General features: G+C 40.7%; 1 protein-coding gene across 1 annotated transcript in view; it reads right to left on the bottom strand.

Annotated features, from left to right (window-relative positions):
- ARNT (aryl hydrocarbon receptor nuclear translocator) overlaps positions 1–22,358 on the bottom strand; it is a 382,463-nt gene that overhangs the window by 69,315 nt on the left and 290,790 nt on the right. The window contains exons 15-16 of the mRNA XM_053705500.1: positions 19,376–19,451; positions 16,879–17,002 (exon numbers count right to left, since the gene is read on the bottom strand). Of these exons, the coding sequence (XP_053561475.1) occupies positions 16,879–17,002; positions 19,376–19,451 (200 nt within the window). The remainder of the gene's footprint in view (positions 1–16,878; positions 17,003–19,375; positions 19,452–22,358) is intronic.

The following is a 22,358-nucleotide window of genomic DNA, read 5'->3' as shown; positions in this document are numbered from 1 at the left end:
CGATTCGTATGAGATTCTGCTAAATGTAAAGACTGAGCAAGTACCAAGATATCGTCCAAATAAGGAAATACCACAATACCCTGTTCTCTGATTACAGACAGAAGGGCACCGAGAACCTTTGTAAAAATTCTTGGAGCTGTTGCTAGGCCAAACGGCAGAGCCACAAACTGGTAATGCTTGTCCAGAAAAGAGAATCTCAGGAACTGATAATGATCTGGATGAATCGGAATATGCAGATATGCATCCTGTAAATCTATTGTGGACATATAATGCCCTTGCTGAACAAAAGGCAAGATAGTCCTTACAGTTACCATTTTGAACGTTGGTATCCTTACATAACGATTCAATATTTTTAGATCCAGAACTGGTCTGAAGGAATTCTCCTTCTTTGGTACAATGAAGAGATTTGAATAAAACCCCATCCCATGTTCCAGAACTGGAACTGGCATAATTACTCCAGCCAACTCTAGATCTGAAACACATTTCAGAAATGCTTGAGCTTTCACTGGATTTACTGGGACACGGGAAAGAAAAAATCTCTTTGCAGGAGGTCTTATCTTGAAACCAATTCTGTACCCTTCTAAAACAATGTTCTGAATCCAAAGATTGTGAACAGAATTGATCCAAATTTCTTTGAAAAAACGTAACCTGCCCCCTACCAGCTGAGCTGGAATGAGGGCCGCACCTTCATGTGGACTTAGAAGCTGGCTTTGCTTTTCTAGAAGGCTTGGATTTATTCCAGACTGGAGATGGTTTCCAAACTGAAACTGCTCCTGAGGATGAAGGATCAGGCTTTTGTTCTTTGTTGAAACGAAAGGAACGAAAACGATTATTAGCCCTGTTTTTACCCTTAGATTTTTTATCCTGTGGTAAAAAAGTTCCTTTCCCACCAGTAACAGTTGAGATAATAGAATCCAACTGAGAACCAAATAATTTGTTACCCTGGAAAGAAATGGAAAGTAGAGTTGATTTAGAAGACATATCAGCATTCCAAGTTTTAAGCCATAAAGCTCTTCTAGCTAAAATAGCTAGAGACATAAACCTGACATCAACTCTGATAATATCAAAAAAAGGCATCACAGATAAAATTATTAGCATGTTGAAGAAGAAGAATAATATTATGAGAATCATGATCTGTTACTTGTTGCGCTAAAGTTTCCAACCAAAAAGTTGAAGCTGCAGCAACATCAGCCAATGATATAGCAGGTCTAAGAAGATTACCTGAACACAGATAAGCTTTTCTTAGAAAGGATTCAATTTTCCTATCTAAAGGATCCTTAAACGAAGTACCATCTGACGTAGGAATAGTAGTACGTTTAGCAAGGGTAGAAATAGCCCCATCAACTTTAGGGATTTTGTCCCAAAATTCTAATCTGTCAGACGGCACAGGATATAATTGCTTAAAACGTTTAGAAGGAGTAAATGAATTACCCAAATTATTCCATTCTCTGGAAATTACTTCAGAAATAGCACCAGGAACAGGAAAAACTTCTGGAATAACCACAGGAGATTTAAAGACCTTATCTAAACGTTTAGATTTAGTATCAAGAGGACCAGAATCCTCAATTTCTAAAGCAATTAGTACTTCTTTAAGTAAAGAACGAATAAATTCCATTTTAAATAAATATGAAGATTTATCAGCATCAATCTCTGAGACAGAATCCTCTGAACCAGAAGAGTCATTAGAATCAGAATGATGATGTTCATTTAAAAATTCATCTGTATAAAGAGAAGTTTTAAAAGATTTTTTATGTTTACTAGAAGGAGGAATAACAGACATAGCCTTCTTGATGGATTCAGAAACAAAATCTCTTATGTTATCAGGAACATTCTGAACATTAGATGTTGATGGAACTGCAACAGGTAATGGTACATTACTAAAGGAAATATTATCTGCATTAACAAGTTTGTCATGACAATTAATACAAACAACAGCTGGAGGAATAGCTACCAAAAGTTTACAGCAGATACACTTAGCTTTGGTAGTTACAGCACCAGACAGCGATTTTCCTGAAGTATCTTCTGACTCAGATGCAACGTGAGACATCTTGCAATATGTAAGAGAAAAAACAATATATAAAGCAAAACTGATCAAATTCCTTAAATGACAGTTTCAGGAATGGGAAAAAATGCCAGTGAACAAGCTTCTAGCAACCAGAAGCAATAAATAATGAGACTTAAATAATGTGGAGACAAAAGCGACGCCCATATTTTTTTTTAGCACCAAATAAGACGCCCACATTATTTGGCGCCTAAATGCTTTTGGCGCCAAAAATGATGCCACGTCCGGAACGCCAACATTTTTTGGCGCAAAAGAACGTCAAAAATGACTCAACTTCCGGCGACACGTATGACGCCGGAAACAGAAAAGATTTTTTGCGCCAAAAAAGTCCGCGCCAAGAATGACGCAATAAAATGAAGCATTTTCAGCCCCCGCGAGCCTAACAGCCCACAGGGAAAAAAGTCAAATCTTTAAGGTAAGAAAAATATTTGATTCAAATGCATTATCCCAAATATGAAACTGACTGTCTGAAAATAAGGAATGTTGAACATCCTGAGTCAAGGCAAATAAATGTTTGAATACATATATTTAGAACTTTATTAAAAAAGTGCCCAACCATAGCTTAGAGTGTCACAGAAAATAAGACTTACTTACCCCAGGACACTCATCTACATGTTTGTAGAAAGCCAAACCAGTACTGAAACGAAAATCAGCAGAGGTAATGGTATATTTATAAGAGTATATCGTCGATCTGAAAAGGGAGGTAAGAGATGAATCTCTACGACCGATAACAGAGAACCTATGAAATAGACCCCGTAGAAGGAGATAATTGAATTCAAACAGGCAATACTCTCCTCACATCCCTCTGACATTCACTGCACGCTGAGAGGAAAACCGGGCTCCAACCTGCTGCGGAGCGCATATCAACGTAGAATCTAGCACAAACTTACTTCACCACCTCCATAGGAGGCAAAGTTTGTAAAACTGAATTGTGGGTGTGGTGAGGGGTGTATTTATAGGCATTTTAAGGTTTGGGAAACTTTGCCCCTCCTGGTAGCAATGTATATCCCATACGTCACTAGCTCATGGACTCTTGCTAATTACATGAAAGAAATACCCCCTTTAAAAGCAGCTCTTTAAAAAAACAAAAACGTGCTATTCTGATATACAGGATAACACACTGTAAAGCAAAGTTATAACATACAACCTAAAGATAGTGCGAGCACACGACAACGTGATTTAAGTTAAAGGGTCAGAAATTCCCCAAATTTCATAATTTGGATAGAACATACAATTTTAAACAACTTTCCAATTTACTTCTATTATCAAATTATTTTCATTATCTTGTTGTCCTTTGCTGAAGGAACAGCATTGCACTACTGGCAGCTAGCTGAACTCAAAGAAAAAAAAAAAAAAAAACTATGCCCACGAAAACTTAATGTGGTTTCAAAAAAAATATAGTACTTAAAAGGACAGTCAACACCAGAATTTTTGTTGTTTAAAAAGAAAGATAATCCCTTTATTAAACATTCCCCAGTTTTGCATAACCAACACTGTTATGGAAATAGACTTTTTATCTCTGTGATTACCTTGTATCTAAAGCCTCTGCAGACTGCCCCCTTATTTCAGTTCTTTTGACAGACTTGTATTTTAGCCAATCAGTGCTCACTCCAGAGTAACTTGACGTGCATGAGCTCAATGTTATCTATATGAAACACATGAACTAATGCCCTCTAGTGGTCAAAATGCATTCAGATTAGAAGCAGTCTTCAAGATCTAAGAAATTAGCATATGTACCTCCTAGGTTTAGCTTTCAACTAAGAATACCAAGAGAACAAAGCAAAATTGGTGATAAAAGTAAATTTGAAAGTTGTTTATAAATACATTTCCTATTTAAATCATGAAAGTTTTATTTGGACTTGACTGTCCCTTTAACAATAGGCACCTACTACTGGACGAAACCAGTAGAAAGCCAAACCAGTGCTTTAAAAGCAGAAGATCTGGAATAGAAGTATATTGTATATCGGCAACCCAACAGGAGGAGCCAAAGGACAAGTCCATGCGACAACCGTGGAAGGTTTGCGACTAAATCCCAACAGGTGAAATAATATGCCAATTCACATACGCCAAGTACATCCCTCCTTCAAAAAATGCACTCTGAGGGGGAATGGGCCTCAACCAGCATAGGCAAAGACAAGAGTTAACAGTGAGGTGGGAGGGGTTTTTTAGAGCTTTTGGGGTTTTGGAATCTTTGACTCCCCCTAGTGGCAGTGAAGAGTAATTCCCAGGAATAACAGATCATGGACTCTCACCACCTATTGTCACGCTGCGCAGCTCTAGCCGTTGCTAGGGGCGCATCGTCTCCTTCCCTGCTCGTTGCCAGGGGCTGTGTTGGGTCGGATGTGTGCAGCGCTGACGTCATCGCTGCACGCTCCCTTCTCCTGATGCAGGTCCGGATGTCTGTGGCGCGAATCCTGCGCCGATGTAAGCTTCTATCAAACAATCTATCACTGCCCAAATATACGTATTACATTGTGTACTCATTGGAGTGATAGATCGTTTTTTCTTATTGCCTTGCTGTGTTTTGAACCCTGCCTGTCTGACTACTCTGCCTGCTATACCCCTGAATTGCTGGATCAATACGCTGCTGCTGAACTCTGCCTGTCTGACTACTCTACCTGTTTAACCTCTAAATTGCTGAACTGATATATTGCTACTGAACCCTGCCTGTCTGACTACTCTGCTTATTAACCCGTTATTCTGGATTGCCTCTTTGTTGCCGAACCCTGCCTGCCTGACCATTCTAGTGGTGTGCCCTTGTACTGCTTTACCATTGCCAAACCCTGCCTGCCTAACCATTCTAGTGGTTTGTCCTTTGACTGCTTTACTGTTGCCGAATCCTGCCTGTCTGACCATTCCAGTGATTTGCCTTGCCCTGTTCTGTCCCTGGGACTGTCCTGCCTGTAGTGAGTGCCACTCTCCTCATCTTACTAACTTTCTCTGCTCTGGGATATTCCCTATCATTCCGGCTCAACGCCGGGATAATAAGTTTACTGTTCGAGTTCGGTCTGATAGAGGGGTATCCCATGAGCATTACACCTATATGAAAGAAAACCTAAAGCTTAGAACTCCAAATTCTATACAGAAGGACAGAATGTAATTTACACTTGGAGAGTGCAATGTAAGGGCATAGGATAAGAGATGGAAATGTTGGTAAATATAACTTTCACTCAAATATATTTATCCAATAAAAGGTGGGCTTTATAGAACAACAAATACAGGAACTATTCTTTTAAACGTGGTCTTAGCAATAGTATATTATCAATTTTTAATCTTATTCTTTAAAATGTTTGTTTTTTCCAAAATGCTGTAAACTGGCTGAACCAGCTATTACATTTTGCAGCAATTTTAAAAAAGAATAGGTAACAGAATTTGCTTTTGTCCTCACTCGGAATTTTTGGAAAAACATAATTTTATGCTTACCTGATACATTTCTTTCTTTCCTAAGATATGGTGAGTCCATGGAATCATCAATTACTAGTGGAAAACAATACCCAAGCTAGAGGACACAGATAAGGGAGGGACAAGACAGGTAACCTAAACAGAAGGCACCATTGCTTGAAGAACCTTTCTCCCAAAAGAAGCCTCAGCCGAGGCAAAAGTATCACATTTATAGGATTTGGAAAAAGAATGCAAAGAGAACCAAGTAGCAGCCTTGCAAAACTGTTCCACAGAATCCTCATTTATGAAGGCCCAGGAAGAAGTAACAGCCCTCGTGGAATGAGCTGCGATTATTTCAGGAGGTTGCTGTCCAGCAGTCTCATAGGCCAAACAAATAATACTCTTCAACCAAAAGGAAAGAGAAGTAGCCGTAGCTTTATGACCCTTATGTTTCCCAGAAAAACAAAGCAGAAGACTGATGAAAATTCCTTAGTCGTTTGCAGATAGAATTTCAGAGCGCACACAACATCTAGGTTGTGCAACAAACGCTCCTTATAAGAAAAAGGGTTAGGGAAAAAAAAAAGGAACAACAATTTCTTGATTAATATTCCTGACCAAAACAACCTTAGGCAGGAAACCAAACTTAGTAGGCAGAACCCCCTTATCAGAATGAAAGATAAGATAAAGGGAATCATACTGCAGCGCCGAGAGTTTCAAAACTCTCAGAACAGAAGAAATAGCAACAAGAAACAAAACCTCCCAAGATAACATCTTAATATCTAAAGAATGCATCAAGCTCAAACAATGCCTGTTGCAAAACCTTAAAAACAAGGTTAAGAATCCAGAGAGGAGAAACAGGTTTACACACAGGCCTGATCCTGACAAAAAGATTGCACGTCTGGCACATCCACCAAACCCCTATGCAACCAAATAGACAACGCAGAAATCCAACCAGAGTACTAGCAGAAAAACCCTTCTTCCCTTCTTCCTGGAGAAAGGACAAAAGCCTAGAAATCCTGACCCTACTCCAAGAATAGCCTGTGGATTCACACCAATACAAATATTTACGCCATATCTTATGGTAAATCTTTCTAGTCACAGGCTAATGAGTCTGGATCAAGGTCTCAATGACAGACTCTGAGAACCCATGCCTAGACAAAATAAAGCATACAATCTCCAAGCAGCCAGCTTCAGAAAAACGAGATTTGGATGAAGGAAGGGACCCTGAAGTAGAAGATCCTTCCACAGAGGTAGTCTCCAAGGTGGAAAAGATGACATTTCCACTAGGTCTGCATACCAGATCCTGCATGGACACGCCAGAACTATGAGAATCACTGACGCCCTCTCCTGCTTGATCCGAGCAATGACTCGTGGAAAGAGAGCGAACAGGGAAAAAGAGGTATGCTAGATTGAAAATCCAAGGGACCACCAGAGTATCTATCAGGACGGCCTGTGGATCCCTTGATCTCGAAACATACCTCGGGAGCTTGGCATTCTGTCAAGATGCCATGAGAACCAGCTCCAGCCGCCTCCATTTGAGGGTGAAAACTGGAAAACACTTCCGGATGAAGTTCCCACCCCCCGGGAAGAAAAGCCTGTCAGCTCAGAAAATCTGCTTCCCAATTGTCGACTCCTGGGATGTGGATTGAAGATAGACAGCAGTTTTGGGTCTCTGCCCACTGAATAATTCAGGCCACCTCTGTCATGATCAAGGAACTCCAAGTTCGTCCCTGGTGGTTGATTTACACCACCAATAATATGTTGTCTGACTGGAACCTGATAAACCGGGCTAATGGTAACTGAGGCCAAACCAATAGAGCATTGAAGATCGCTCTCAGCTCTAGAATGTTAAAGGGGAGATCTAACTTCTCCCGAGTACATCGACCCTGAGCCATCAGCGAGCCCCAGACTGCTCCCTAACCCAGCAGGCTAGCATCTGTGGTCACAATCACTCAGAAAGGTCTGCGGAAGCAAGTTCCCAGGGAAAGGTGATCCTGAGACAACCTCCACAGAAAAGAGTCTTATGTCGCCTGATCCAGATCTATTTGCGGAGACAGATCCGCCTAGTCCCCGTTCCATAGTCTTAGCATGCAAAACCACAGAGCTCTGAGATGGAACCGAACGGGATGATGTCTATGGAAGCTACCATCAGACCAAATACCTCCAAACACTGAGCCACTGACAGCTGAGGAGAGGACTGAAGGGCAAGGCAAGAGTTGAAAATGTTTGACCTTCTGGCCTCTGTCAGGAAAATCTTTAAAGATAAGGAATCTAATTTGGACCCCACGAACACTATCCTTGTAGCTAGAATCTGAGAACTTTTTCCCAGATTCACCTTCCATCCCTGGGAGCGAAGAAAAGACAAAAATCTGAATGAGAGTTTGCTTGTTAAAAAGACGACGCCTGAACCAGAATGTCGTCCAGACATGGCACCACTGAAAAGCCCCGAGACCAGATTACAGCCAAAAGAGCCCTCCAAACCCTTGAAAAAAAATTCTAGGTCCAAGAAGGCGAATCTCAAACTTTTGATGATCCTTGAGAAAAGGAACATGAAGGTACACATCCGTTAGGTCTATGGATGTCATGAACTGACCTTCTTGGACTAAGGGAAGAATGGAACATATAGTTTCCATCTTGAAGAACGGTACTCTGAGGAACTAGTTTAGACATATCAGGTCTATAATTGGTCTGAAAGTTCCCTCTTTTATGGGAACCACAAACAGATTTGAGTAGAATCCCAAACCCTGTTCCTGCAGAGGAACGGAACTAAAAATGCCTCTCCTTTTATCTGTACTACAGATAATCTTGAGAGAAGGAACCTGCCTCTGGGAGGGAAAGTCTTGAATGCTATATTGTACCCCTGGGATATGATGTCCACTGCCAAGGGATCCGGAACATCTCGTATCCAGGCTTGAGTGAATTGAGAAAGTCTTCTCTCAACTGGATCTGCTCCTGGATCGGGGGCCAACCCTTCATGCTGACTTGGAATCAGCTGCTGGTTTCTAAGGCTGCTTCCCCTTGTCACAAGACTGACTAGGCTTCCAGGACTGTTCTTGCTTGGAGGAAGGATGAGAAGGTTTACCTCTAAAAAGTTACAAAAGAAACGAAAATTATTCTGACGTCCTTTCTGCTTATTCTTTTTATCTTGAGGAAGAAAAGAACCCTTTCCTTCTGAAAAAAACATTACAGCCAAGCCATGCCCAAACAAGGTCTTACCCTTTTAGGGGATCACTAAGAGCTTGGACTAAGATGAAATATCTGCAGACCAAGACTTAACCATAAGACTCTGTAAGCTAAAACCGCAAAACCAGACATTTTTGCTCCCAGTTGAATGACTTGTAAGGAAGCATCCGTAATAAAGGAATTGGCTAACTTAAGGGTCTTAATCCTGTCCTGGATCTCCTTAAAAGGAGTATCTGTCTGAATGGAAATAGACAAGGCATCAAACAAGTAGACTGCCACACTGGTGACAAAGGCAATACACAACACAGGCTGCCATTAAAGACCCTGGTGAACATACATTTATCAAATTATCCTTAAAAGAACAACTATCCTCTATTGGAATAGTAGTCCTCTTAGCCAAAGTGGAGATCGGCCCCTCAACCTTAGGAACCTTCTGCCATGACACCTTAATGAAGTCTGCTATTGGAAACTTTTCTTGAAAATTAGAGATGGAGAAAAGGACATACCAGGTCTCTCCCACTCCCGAGCAAAAATCTCCGTAGCATGGACTGGTACAGGAAATACCTTCACCGCAGAGAAAACATCAAAGTATTTATTCAGCTTACTAAACTTCTTAGGGTTGACTACGACAGTTGCATCAGAGTCGTCCAAGGTAGCCAAAACCTCCATAAGAAACAGAAGGTGGTGTTCCAGAGTAAATCTGAAGGATTCAGCATCAGAAGAAGGAATTATACTGTCTGAATCTGAGATTTCACCTTCAGACGCTACTGAAGTGTCTTCCTCCTCAGACTTCTGAAAGGAAATACCCTGATTAGCCACAACCGGATCAGAAACCTTACTCACCGATTCTTTAAAATTCCTTTTGCTCTTTCCCTGCAGCATGGGAAAAGCAGACAGCGCCTCAGATAGCGCAGAGGATATGTGGGTAGCAATGTCTTGCAAAGAAAACTCCTACCGGAGTGAGAGAGGAAACGCAGGGCACTGCATGTATAGGAACGCTTGAGTAGAAAGCTGCGGAATATCTGCAACAGGAGTCACCTGAACAGTATTCGCCTTAGCTAAAGGAGGCTCAGTATCAAAAAAGGTCTATCCCTGAAAAAACAACATTTATGCTTACCTGATAAATTTATTTCTCTTGTGGTGTATCCAGTCCACGGGTTCATCCATTACTTGTGGGATATTCTCCTTCCCAACAGGAAGTTGCAAGAGGACACCCACAGCAGAGCTGTCTATATAGCTCCTCCCCTAACTGCCACCCCCAGTCATTCGACCGAAGACAAGCAAGAAAAAAGGAGAAACTATAGGGTGCAGTGGTGACTGTAGTTTAAAAATAAAAAACACCTGCCTTAAAATGACAGGGCGGGCCGTGGACTGGATACACCACAAGAGAAATAAATTTATCAGGTAAGCATAAATTTTGTTTTCTCTTGTAAAGGTGTATCCAGTCCACGGGTTCATCAATTACTTGTGGGATACCAATACCAAAGCTTTAGGACACGGATGAAGGGAGGGACAAGGCAGGAACTTAAAACGGAAGGCACCACTGCCTGTAAGACCTTTCTCCCAAAAATAGCCTCCGAAGAAGCAAAAGTATCGAATTTGTAGAATTTAGAAAAAGTGTGAAGCGAAGACCAAGTCGCCGCCTTACAAATCTGTTCAACAGAGGCATCATTTTTAAAAGCCCATGTGGAAGCCACCGCTCTAGTGGAATGAGCTGTAATTCTTTCAGGAGGCTGCTGGCCAGCAGTCTCATAAGCTAAGCGAATTATGCTTCTCAGCCAAAAAGAAAGAGAAGTTGCCGAAGCCTTTTGGCCTCTCCTCTGTCCAGAGTAGACAACAAACAAAGCAGATGTTTGACGAAAATCCTTCGTAGCTTGTAAATAAAACTTTAAAGCACGAACCACATTAAGATTGTGTAAAAGACGTTCCTTCTTTGAGGAAGGATTAGGACATAATGAAGGAAAAACAATCTCCTGATTGATGTTCTTATTAGATACTAACTTAGGAAGAAACCCAGGTTTGGTACGCAAAACTACCTTATCTGCATGGAAAATCAGATAAGGGGAATCACACTGTAAAGCAGATAACTCCGAAACTCTTTGAGCCGAGGAGATAGCTACTAGGAACAGAACTTTCCAAGATAAAAGTTTAATATCTATGGAATGCAAAGGTTCAAACGGAACCCCTTGAAGAACTTTAAGAACTAAATTTAAACTCCATGGCGGAGCAACAGGTTTAAACACAGGCTTAATTCTAACTAAAGCCTGACAAAACGCCTGAACGTTTGGAACCTCAGCCAAACGTTTGAGCAAAAGAATAGACAGAGCAGAAATCTCTCCCTTTAAGGAACTAGCAGACAATCCTTTCTCCAATCTCTCTTGGAGAAAGGATAAGATTCTAGGAATCCTGACTTTACTCCATGAGTAACTCTTGGATTCACACCAATGAAGATATTTACACCATATCTTATGATAGATTTTCCTGGTGACAGGCTTTCGAGCCTGAATTAAGGTATCAATGACCGACTCGTAAAAACCACGCTTCGATAGAATCAAGCGTTCAATCTCCAAGCAGTCAGACACAGAGAAATTAGATTTGGATGTTTGAAAGGAACTTGAAGTAGAAGGTCCTGCCGCAGCGGCAGAGTCCATGGTGGAAAGGATGACATGTCCACCAGATCTGCATACCAAGTCCTGTGTGGCCACGCAGGAGCTATCAAAATCACTGAAGCTCTCTCCTGCTTGATCTTGGCAATCAGACGAGGGAGCAGTGGAAACTGTGGAAACACATAAGCCAGGATGAAGGACCAGGGCGCTGCTAGAGCATCTATCAGCGCTGCCTTGGGATCCCTGGACCTGGACCGTAACAAGGAAGCTTGGCGTTCTGACGAGACGCCATGAGATCCAGTTCTGGTTTGCCCCATAGTTGAATCAACTGGGCAAATACCTCCGGATGGAGCTCCCACTCCCCCGGATGAAAAGACTGCCGACTTAGGAAATGCGCCTCCCAGTTCTCTACTCCTGGAATATGGATAGCTGAGAGATGGCAAGAGTGAACCTCTGTCCACAGAATTATCTTTGAAACCTCCAACATCGCCAGGGGGCTCCTTGTACCCCCTGATAGTTGATATAGGCTACAGTCGTGATGTTGTCCGACTGAAATCTGATGAAGCTGACCGCAGCTAGCTGAGGCCAAGCCTGAAAAGCATTGAATATCGCTCTTCATTCCAGAATGTTTATCGGAAGGAGGGCTTCCTCCTGAGTCCACGAACCCTGAGCCTTCAGGGAGTTCCAGACTGCGCCCCAGCCCAGAAGGCTGGCATCTGTCGTCACTATAGTCCATTCTGGCCTGCGGAATCTCATTCCCCTGGACAGATGTAACCAAAATAGCCACCAGAGAAGAGAATCCCTGGTCTCTTGATCTAGATTTAGCAGAGGGGACAAATCTGTGTAATCCCCATTCCACTGATTGAGCATGCAAAGTTGCAGTGGTCTGAGATGTAGGCGGGCAAACGGAACTATGTCTATTGCCGTTACCATTAAGCCGATTACTTCCATACACTGAGCCACTGACGGCTGAGAAGTGGAATAAAGAACACGGCAGGAAGTTAGAAGCTTTGAGAACCTGACCTCTGTTAGAAAAATCTTCATATCTACTGAATCTATCAGAGTTCCTAGGAAGGAAACTTGTGAGAGGGGAGAGAGAACTGTATCAGAATGTCGTCTAGGTAAGGAGCCACCGCTATGCCTCGTGGCCTTAGAACCGCCAGTAGGAACCCTAGTACCTTCGTAAAGATTCTTGGTGCCGTGGCTAACCCGAAGGGAAGAGCCACAAACAGGTAATGCCTGTCTAGGAAGGCAAACCTGAGAAACCGATGATGATCTCTGTGGAGATCATTCCCTTTGGAGATGAGGCTTTGAAATCCAGAAGATATCCCTGGGAAACAATCTCCAGAGCCCAGGGATCCTGGACGTCTCTTGCCCAAGCCTGGGCAAAGAGAGAAAGTCTGCCCCCAACTAGATCCGGTCCTGGATCGGTGGCTACTCCTTCATGCTGTCTTAGAGGCAGCAGCAGGTTTTTTGACCTGCTTTCCCTTGTTCCAAGCCTGGTTAGGTCTCCAGACTGGCTTGGACTGGGCAAAATTTCCTTCTTGTTTTGCAGTAGAGGAAGTTGAAGTTGCGCCACTCTTGAAGTTTCAAAAGGAACGAAAATTAGTCTGTTTGGTCCTTAATTTGTTGGACCTATCCTGGGGAAGGGCGTGGCCTTTTCCTCCAGTAATATCAGAAATAATCTCCTTCAGTCCAGGCCCGAATAGGGTCTGCCCTTTGAAGGGGATGTTGAGAAGCTTAGACTTTGAAGTAATGTCAGCTGACCAGGATTTAAGCCATAGCGCCCTACGTACCTGAATAGCAAAACCTGAATTCTTAGCCGTTAGCTTTGTTAAATGAAAAACGGCGTCAGAAATAAATGAATTGGCTAACTTAAGAGCTTTAAGCCTGTCTAGGATATCATCAAACGGGGGTCTCCACCTGTAGAGCCTCTTCAAGAGACTCGAACCAGAAAGCCACTGCAGCAGTGACTGGGGCAATGCATGCAAGAGGCTGGAGAATAAAACCTTGTTGTATAAAGATTCTCTTAAGAAAACTCTCTAATTTTTTATCCATTGGATCTAGGAAAGCACAACTGTCCTCGACGGGGATAGTTGTACGCTTAGCAAGGGTAGAGACTGCTCCCTCCACCTTAGGGACCGTCTGCCATGAGTCCCGTGTAGCGGCATCTATGGGAAACATCTTTTTAAAAGTAGGGGGAGAGAACGGTACACCTGGTCTATCCCATTCCTTCGTAAAAATTTCTGAAAACCTCTTAGGGATTGGAAAAACATCAGTGTAAACAGGCACTGCAAAGTATTTGTCCATTTTACACAATTTCTCTGGGACTACAATGGTGTCACAGTCATCCAGAGTAGCTAAAACCTCCCTGAGCAACAAGCGGAGGTGTTCAAGCTTAAATTTAAATGCTGTTATTTCTGAGTCAGACTGAAGTAATGCCTTCCCTGAATCAGAAATGTCACCCACAGATAGAAGCTCTCCTGCTTCGGTTTCTGTACATTGTGAGGGTATATCAGACATAGCTACTAAAGCATCAGAAAGCTCTGTATTTGTTCTAGCCCCAGAGCTGTCTCGCTTTCCTTCTAACCCTGGCAGTTTGGACAATACCTCTGTGAGGGTATGATTCATAACTGCCGCCATGTCTTGTACAGTAAACGCATTGGACGCGCCAGATGTACTTGGCGTCACTTGCGCAGGAGATATAGGTTCTGACACATTGGGAGAGCTAGGTGGTTTTGTCAGTCTGAGAAACCTCTGGTGATAAATCTTTAAAACCCATAATATGGTCTATATAACTTATAGAAAGGTCAGTGCATTTGGTACACATTATAAGAGGGGGTTCCACAATGGCTTCTAAACATAATGAACAAGGAGTTTCCTCTATGTCATATATGTTTAACAGACTAGTAATGAGACCAGCAAGCTTGGAAAACACTTTAATAAATGTGAAAAAGCAATTAAACAAAAACGGTACTGTGCCTTTAATAGAAAAAAACTACCACATAAACTGCAAAACAGTGTTAAAAAGTAGTAAACGCTACGAAATTTTTACAGTGTGTATAAGAGACTAAAGCAGCATTGCACCCACTTGCAAATGGATGATTAACCCCTTAGGCCCCAAACCGGATTAGAAAAAACGGTAAAACCGTTAAAAAACAGTCAAACACACTGCCACAGCTCTGCTGTGGCTCCTACCTGCCCTTAAACACGATTTTTGCAGGGAAAAAACCCTCTATAACAAAAACAGTTAGGAGCACCAAACCCTCTATAGTGGTCCTAGATGCCAGAGGACTCCTTTAGGGAAGCTGGATGTCTCAGTCTGAATATCAACTGCGCATAAAGTGCGCGAAAATAGGCCCCTCCCACCATGCACTCAATGTCAGAGGGTCTAAAAAAGTACTCCTAGGAGTAATCTAACAAGGCATGTGGAAAACTAGGCCCCAAATAAAGATTTATCACCCTCAGAGAAAAAACTTTTTTCTGTAAGTTATGCAAACGTTTTTACACTAAGTAATATGAGAGTTAACATGAATATTACCCTTATCTTGTAAGCATGATCCCAGTCGTTGTTAAATCACTGTATCAGGCTTACCTCAAATATACCAGGCACTGTCAGCATTTTCTAGACCTCATCATCTCTCTAGAAAAAAATATACTGAACATACCTCAAAGCAGGTGATCTGCAAACCGTCCCCCCAACTGAAGTTTTCTTTCCATACTCTTCAGTTATGTGTGAGAACAGCAATGGACCTTAGTTAAAAACCGCTAAGATCATCAACCTCCAGGCAGATTCTTCTTCCAATTTCTGCCTGAGAGTAAAACAGTACAACGCCGGTACTGTTTAAAAATAAACTCTTGATTGAAGGTAAAAACTACACTAAGTCACCACATATCTCTTAATACTTCCTTTGTTGTCGAGAGTTGCAAGAGAATGACTGGGGGTGGCAGTTAGGGGAGGAGCTATATAGACAGCTCTGCTGTGGGTGTCCTCTTGCAACTTCCTGTTGAGAAGGAGAATATCCCACAAGTAATGGATGAACCCAGTGGACTGGATACACCTTTACAAGAGAAACAAAGTTCTTTTAAAACATGAACAAAAAGGTACTAGTGGATCCACCTGGGAGATAAAACTACATGTTGCACTTAGCAAGGTCCCCCCATCTCTATCCTCTTTTTTGAAGGAAAATAAAAGAGAGAAAAAACAAAAACTATTTTTTATAGAAAAACGATACTGCCCCTTTAAATTTTAAATTTAGTTAAAACGAAAAAACCGAGCAGTTCCAAATGAAAACCCCCAGGCACCAACTACACCTCAGCACTCTTGCTGAGGTGCCTACCTATCCTGCTGACTACGGACAAAACTTTTATAGAAATGATCCAGCTCTTACTCTTGCGCATTCCCTTTCAGCTGAGTGACCTTTAACCTTAACAGCAGAAAGCTGCTGAAATCGATAGTGCCACAACTCCGGTACTCACACGAAGTGAGTCCGGAAGCGCACGAAAATGACTGCCGCCTCTGAAGGGAGCCACCTCTCAGTATACAGAGGCGGTCCCGGCGGCCATTAAGATCTATAGCAGAGCCGTTATAGATAATGCTGTAGAAACTTATACACACTGACTCTGTTAAAAACGTTTCTATGAAAACAGTACACTACCAACATAGTCCCTGACCGGGTCCAAACCGGATCTAAGGACAGATACTGAGCCCTGCTTTATCTGCCTGTGCAATTAACCAGTAGTAGGACCAATGGTGCACACATCCCTATGTAGCTTTAACTATTGAAGTGCCAGATTTTCCTAACATTAAAGAAAAATATATTGGCACTTACCTGAACTCCAATCTGTCCGGCAGAAGGACAGATCACCTGGTTTGAGAGGACGCCATCCCACACATGGACCTGTGGAAAAAGAGAGACTGAGTAAGCCTAAATAGGGCAGCAAAACTGTTTGAGAAAACGCAGTGGGGATTGTACCCCACAAGTTCCCAATTGCTTAAACGCCACCACTGTCCTATTGAAGAGACTGACATGGGCTAAGGCTAGACCCCAAAAAAGATCAGAGCAAACCAACTCTTCTTTAAAATAATAAAATATTGATTGTAGTACGACACCGAAACTTCACCTCCTCCTTACAACGCAGGCAAAGAGAATGACTGGGGATTATGGGTAAGTTAAGTGACATATATACCGGTTTTGCTGTGGTGCTCTTTGCCTCCTCCTGCTGGCCAGGAGTGATATTCCCACTAGTAATTGATGATTCCGTGGACTCACCATATCTTAGAAAAGAAAGCACAATTTTTATAAAAAAAATAAAAAAACAAGGGGGAATGGTATGCCCAAAAGTCTTTGTTACCATCAATTTCTAGTAATGTAACCTTACATGTGCCCATATGTGTACATAAACAAACATACAGATACAGTCACAGCCAGTCTCTATATATATGTATATATGTATGAATGAATTTTGTAGAATATCCGTATGTTCCAACTGGGCAAAAAATACTCAGTATAACAGACTATAATGACAGTAAAACATTTTATAAATTATGTGCATGTTAACAATGAGTGATATTTTATATTCTAGATTATATTTGCAAGAGAAAATGATATAAGATCAATCCAAAAATGCTTTCCATTAATGTACCTGTGTTTATACTGCTAAACATATCTGCAAATCTGGAGTCCCGTTCCTGTCCATAGAGAGGGTCCGCTTTTTCCAAAGGCTTACTGTGTTCAGGGATAGCTGCAGTTACAGGCTGAACTGGGACCTGTATTTGTCAGAGAGTTAGTTTTATTAATTATTTGTATATCTTGCATTTGCCAAGCAAAATACTGAGAATGCCTCAACTATGGTTACTAAAACAAAAGTTATGATAAAAATAAGATTTTTTTTTTGAATTGTTGGAATCCAATCATCTTAATGGATTGCTAAGAAGACCTACATATTACATCATACAAAAAAGCATAAAGGTTTATTCACACTACTGATGATCGCTGAAACTAAGAACAACATTACTTTTTACAGCAGTATATTAAACATTGGACACTTCCCTTCGCCCTACTTGAAAGGTAGAAACCTCCCACAAGCCTTTGAGATTATTTCCCTGACCATTAACAAATGTATCTTGATGTGGACACCAGCTTAATATACAGGAAAACTAGGAATCATAAGGAGAAAAAGGGACATTATGACCAAAACAATGAGTTTCGGAATGGAATAGGCTTCTTAATAATTACTGATATCAAGCAAATGCATCAAACTGCTAAAACTTTGTTGATGCATGCAAGGAAGTAGCTTGTTGTCTGTGCAGGTTAATGATAACCCAGGACCAGGTAATAGCCATAGTAGAATGAACACTAACTTTTGACTAATAGGGGCTTCTTTCAGATATGATTAGCTATACGGATAATCAGAAATGCTTTAGAAGTCAACTGTCCTTTCCAGATTTAAAAACTGAACAGAAACAAAACCAGTTTTCCTGAATTCCTTAGAAGCTTTCCAGTGAAACTGAAAAGTTCAGACCACATTAAGAAAGATCAGAAAAAATCCTAATTGTCGCACTTCAGAAAGAATCAAGAAACACTGGGGTCAATCACAATACTTTATAAAAACAAAAAGTCTATGGGGATCTTTACAGTTAAATCATTTCATAAGTCAAAGAGTACAAGGAAACAAATTAAAAGCGAGTGAATATAAATCATGTTAAGCTTAGAAAAATTTAATATTAGTGCGAAATTCAATCTTCCACTGAAAAGTAAAAACCTACACCAAAAAATTACAAAAAAATGCAAAACAGGAAGAACAACCCTGTCTTCACACTATTTTCCAAAAGATATGTAAAGACAGTGTGCTACAAAGACAATTATTAATCACACTCCAAAACTCCACATATACATTTGTTTAATTACACAAACATTAAAACTGCCTTTACTAGTGAGGATAAAAAACAAATTCAAATCAATTCAATAAATGTCCAAAGGAATTGTATTTTCTATGACAACTATCACATTAAAAATCCTAAGTATATAAAACCTTTTTTTGAGTGTCAATAGTCATAGAAGGTTTTTTAATATTTGTGTGATTAAACCCAATATCAATTATTATACGTGGAGTTTTGGAGTGTGAAGAATAAATTATTTTTTAGTGCACTGGAGTTTTACCTTTTCTGTTATACTTAGATTAGATACAGAGAACAGTCTTATTTCCTGCTGCTATTATTATTCTTTATAATAATATTGGAACCATTTTTTTTTGTGTATAATTTTCAAAAAAATAGCCTTCAGAATCAAAGATTTAATAATCAAAGCAAGTCAATAATCATGTCCTTCCAAAAAAGGTACTCCTTGATGGGGATTGGTGCCAGTAAAATTGCCTTTTGCTTCTCCTTCTTGATTTTTTGGAAAATGCTGGAGGTAAAACCTGCTCGTCTGAACTTCCAAGGAATCGCCACTGCACGTTTCAAAGGCACAGTACCTAGGTATAGTTTTTAAGGTGCCATGAGATCTTTCTCCCCCCACCCCCCAACATCTTATTTGATTAATAGTTTGGACTACTTGTCCTGAAATGCAAGTGGTTGAGATTAACTTGAGGTTGGACTTGGCAGACCTGTAGCCAAAGACACCTCAACATGATTCAGGTCCATGGTACTCATGAACTGGCCTGATTCCAAGACCAGTATGAGTAAAGAGACTTCATTTTAAAAATGGTGAATCATGAAATGTTTTTTTGTTTAATTGCAAAGACGGACAAAAATGATTATTAAAATAACTTATACCCTTTGGAAAAGTATAGCGGTTACCCAGGGATATAAATGTCTGCCACACATATAATTCCGGATTGAGGTGCCTTTAGGGATTTTTATTTAATTTGATCGAAAGAAGGATGTGTGCATAGTTACTACTAAAGGAAAACTTATTGCCTTTATAAGTACCAGCATAAGAGCTGCTTGTATATATCAAGAGGGAGAGCCCTTTCCCTCTGTAAACTTTGTAATTAAAGATTCCATATCTGCATACACATATAGATATTTTTATACGGACATGCATACACCCCCCTTGTTAAGTGCTTCTCTATGTCCAGGAAATATATATTTAAACAAATACATAAATAAATACATAAAAATCATGAGTGCACCTCTTACCTGAGCATGACTGTATGTTCCCAAACTATCTCTACTAGGGACAACATCCAGTTCAGCTTGCGGAGGTTGCTGTTGCCTAAATATCAAGGATAAAAGTTAAGTATAATTGTACTGAAAATGATGAAAGAGACAAAGTGCCAACAATCATCATATGTACAACACCATGCAAGTGTAAATGTTTCCTTTTAAAAGAGCGAAAGGTACCAAATATTCACTCCTGTGCACTACTCTTGTACAGATTCTGGACCGCTAGTGGGTGTTCCTGCAGCCAATCCAAAGTTAATACTGTGTAGGTATATTTACATTTTGAGGACTGTGAAAAATACCAGGGGGGTCAATGCTTTTTAAAGAACACACGCTGAACTTTCAGACTCACAAGTTTAATTTCTTTAACATTTTGCTAATCAATAAAAGATTAACTCATTCACCCAATATGACGTATATATACGTCCTGCAGTAATTTGCCTATTATACTGCCTCATATGGAGCTGGAGTGCGATCGGTGTTCCGGCTTCATATGAGAGCAGATGCCTAAATGTTACAGACCGTGACACTGTGTGGCGGGAGGGCGGTCCAGCAGAAGAGGAGGGAGGGAGTGGGAGGACCCGCCCTACTAAAAAAAAAATTAAAGGGACAAGGAGGGATGGGGCAGCTATACTAAAGAAAAGGAGATCTGGGGTGTGGGGGTCCCTAACAAAAATATGGTGGGGTGGGGGGACACTACGCTACAGAAAGAAATTTTAAAAAGTATAAAAAACAACAAAAAAAACAGACAGCTGCTAGTACCTAAGATGGCGAATTAAAGTTAGGGGGGGAGGTTGGGGGAGTAAGAGGGGATCCTACACTGCAGAAAATATAACAATTTAATTTTTTTTTATTAATAATAAAAAAAGCCTAATTTTTTTTATACTGGCAGACTGTCTGCCAGTACCTAAGATGGGGGGGCTAATCTCAATACTGAGGGGCCGATTTATTAAAGTGCGGACGGACAGCATACGCTGTCAGCATTTATCATTGCACAAACAGTTCTAGTGAACTACTTGGGCAATGCCGCCCCCTGCAGATTTGCGGCCGCTAGCAGGGAGTGTCAATCAGCCCGATCGTATAGGATCAGGTGGATTAATGTCCGCAACCTCAGAGCAGGCGGACAAGTTATGGAGCAGCGGCCTTTAGACCGCTGCTTCATAACTGCTGTTTCCGGCAAGCCTGAAGGCTCGCGCAGAAACAGGGGCCGTCAAGTTACCTTATTAACCCCTTCATTGCCGGGAATAATAGAAGTTTGGTGTGCAGCTGCAATTAGCGGTCTTCTAATTACCAAAAAGCAAAGTCATATATGTCTGCTATTTCTGAACAAAGGGGATCCCAGAGAAACTTTTACAAACATTTGTGGCATGATTGTACAAGCAGTATTTAAATGATTTCTGTGAGAAACCCAAAGTTTGTGAAAAAAGTACAATTTTTTTTTTATTGCATTTGGCAGTGAAATGTTGGCATGAAATATACCAAAATGGGCCTAGATCAATACCTTGGGTTGTCTACTTAAATATATATAGATTTGATAGGTAAATAAAAAAACAAGGCTCTGTTTATGTTTAAATGGAGTGATAGCAAAAATGCTAAAAAAACAAAAAATTATGCTTACCTGATAAATGTATTTATTTCCGGACATGGAGAGTCCACGCAGTCATTCCTATTACTAGTGGGATATTCAACTCCTGGCCAGCAGGAGGAGGCAAAGAGCACCCCAGCAAAGCTGTTAAGTGTAACTGCCTTACCCATAACCCCCAGTCATTCAGCCGAAAGAAATGGAAAAGGAAAAAACACAAGGGTGTAAAAGGTGCCGTAGGTTTATAGAAAAAAACTGCCAATGAAAAAGAAAATAGGGCGGAGTCGTGGACTCTTCATGTCCGGAAATAAATTTATCAGTAAGCATAAAATTTTGTTTTCTTTCCTATGACATGAAGAGTCCACAATGTCATTCCAATTACTAGTGGGAACCAATATCCAAGCTCCACTATCTGTAGAGCCTTTCTCCCAAAAGAAGCCTCAGCTGAGGCAAAAGTTTTTAAATTTGTAGAATACGCCAAACGAATCAAACTTCTCAACCAGAGAGACAGAGAAAACACAGAAAAAACAACAAACAGGGCAGAAGATAGCCTAAAATCTTTAGTAGCTTCATAATAAAATTTTAGAGCCCACACAACATCCAAGTTATGCAAGAGACGTTCCTTTTGAGAAGGAGGATTAGGACAAAAGGAAGGAACAACAATTTCCTGATTAACGTTTAGATCCGAAACCACCTTAGGGAGAAAACCCAATTTGGTACGAAGGACCGCCTTATTAGCATGAAAAATAAGGTAGGGGGAAAATCACACTGTAAAGTTGAAAGCTCAATACAGAAAATAGTGGTTTTCACAGCGCCTATCCTGTGTCCTATTAGCTCCCCAGAAAACAAGACACCTAATATATCTTGGAAGAAATTATAGTTAAATTGTGAGGTCTGAGGAGCGCCTCGAATTGGGCAAAGGACAACTAAGTCGCTACGATACAAACAAATTTATTAATCACAGACAGTGGATGGTCTAATATCGATTAGTTAAAAATAGCCGGTTAAAATAGATAAAACAATGTCACATATATATCATATATAAAATCACATAGAGTTAAACCGGATAAAAATCACATAAAAATAAAAATAAAAATACATGGATCCATGTTACATAAAAAATCAATACATAACACAATGTACAATGACTTTGAAAATTATGAAAATATAACACTTGTAAAGCAGACTTGGTAGTCCTAATAGGCCAATAGAATGTGGTTCTCTGAAAGAGTGGTGTAGTACATTAAATGGCTTGTGGGTAAAATATTCCATAAATTCCTAGTCCTTGAAGATTGATAGGACAGTTGTATTTCCTAGATAGAGTCTCTCCTATGATTATAAGTGTCTGTGTGACTTAATCCAAAAAAGGAAAAATAA

This window comes from Bombina bombina, chromosome 1 (assembly GCF_027579735.1).
Source record: "Bombina bombina isolate aBomBom1 chromosome 1, aBomBom1.pri, whole genome shotgun sequence".
Lineage (NCBI taxonomy): Eukaryota > Metazoa > Chordata > Amphibia > Anura > Bombinatoridae > Bombina > Bombina bombina.
Note: the sequence above shows the minus strand (reverse complement) of the source record. Positions and strands in the feature narration are given on the sequence as shown.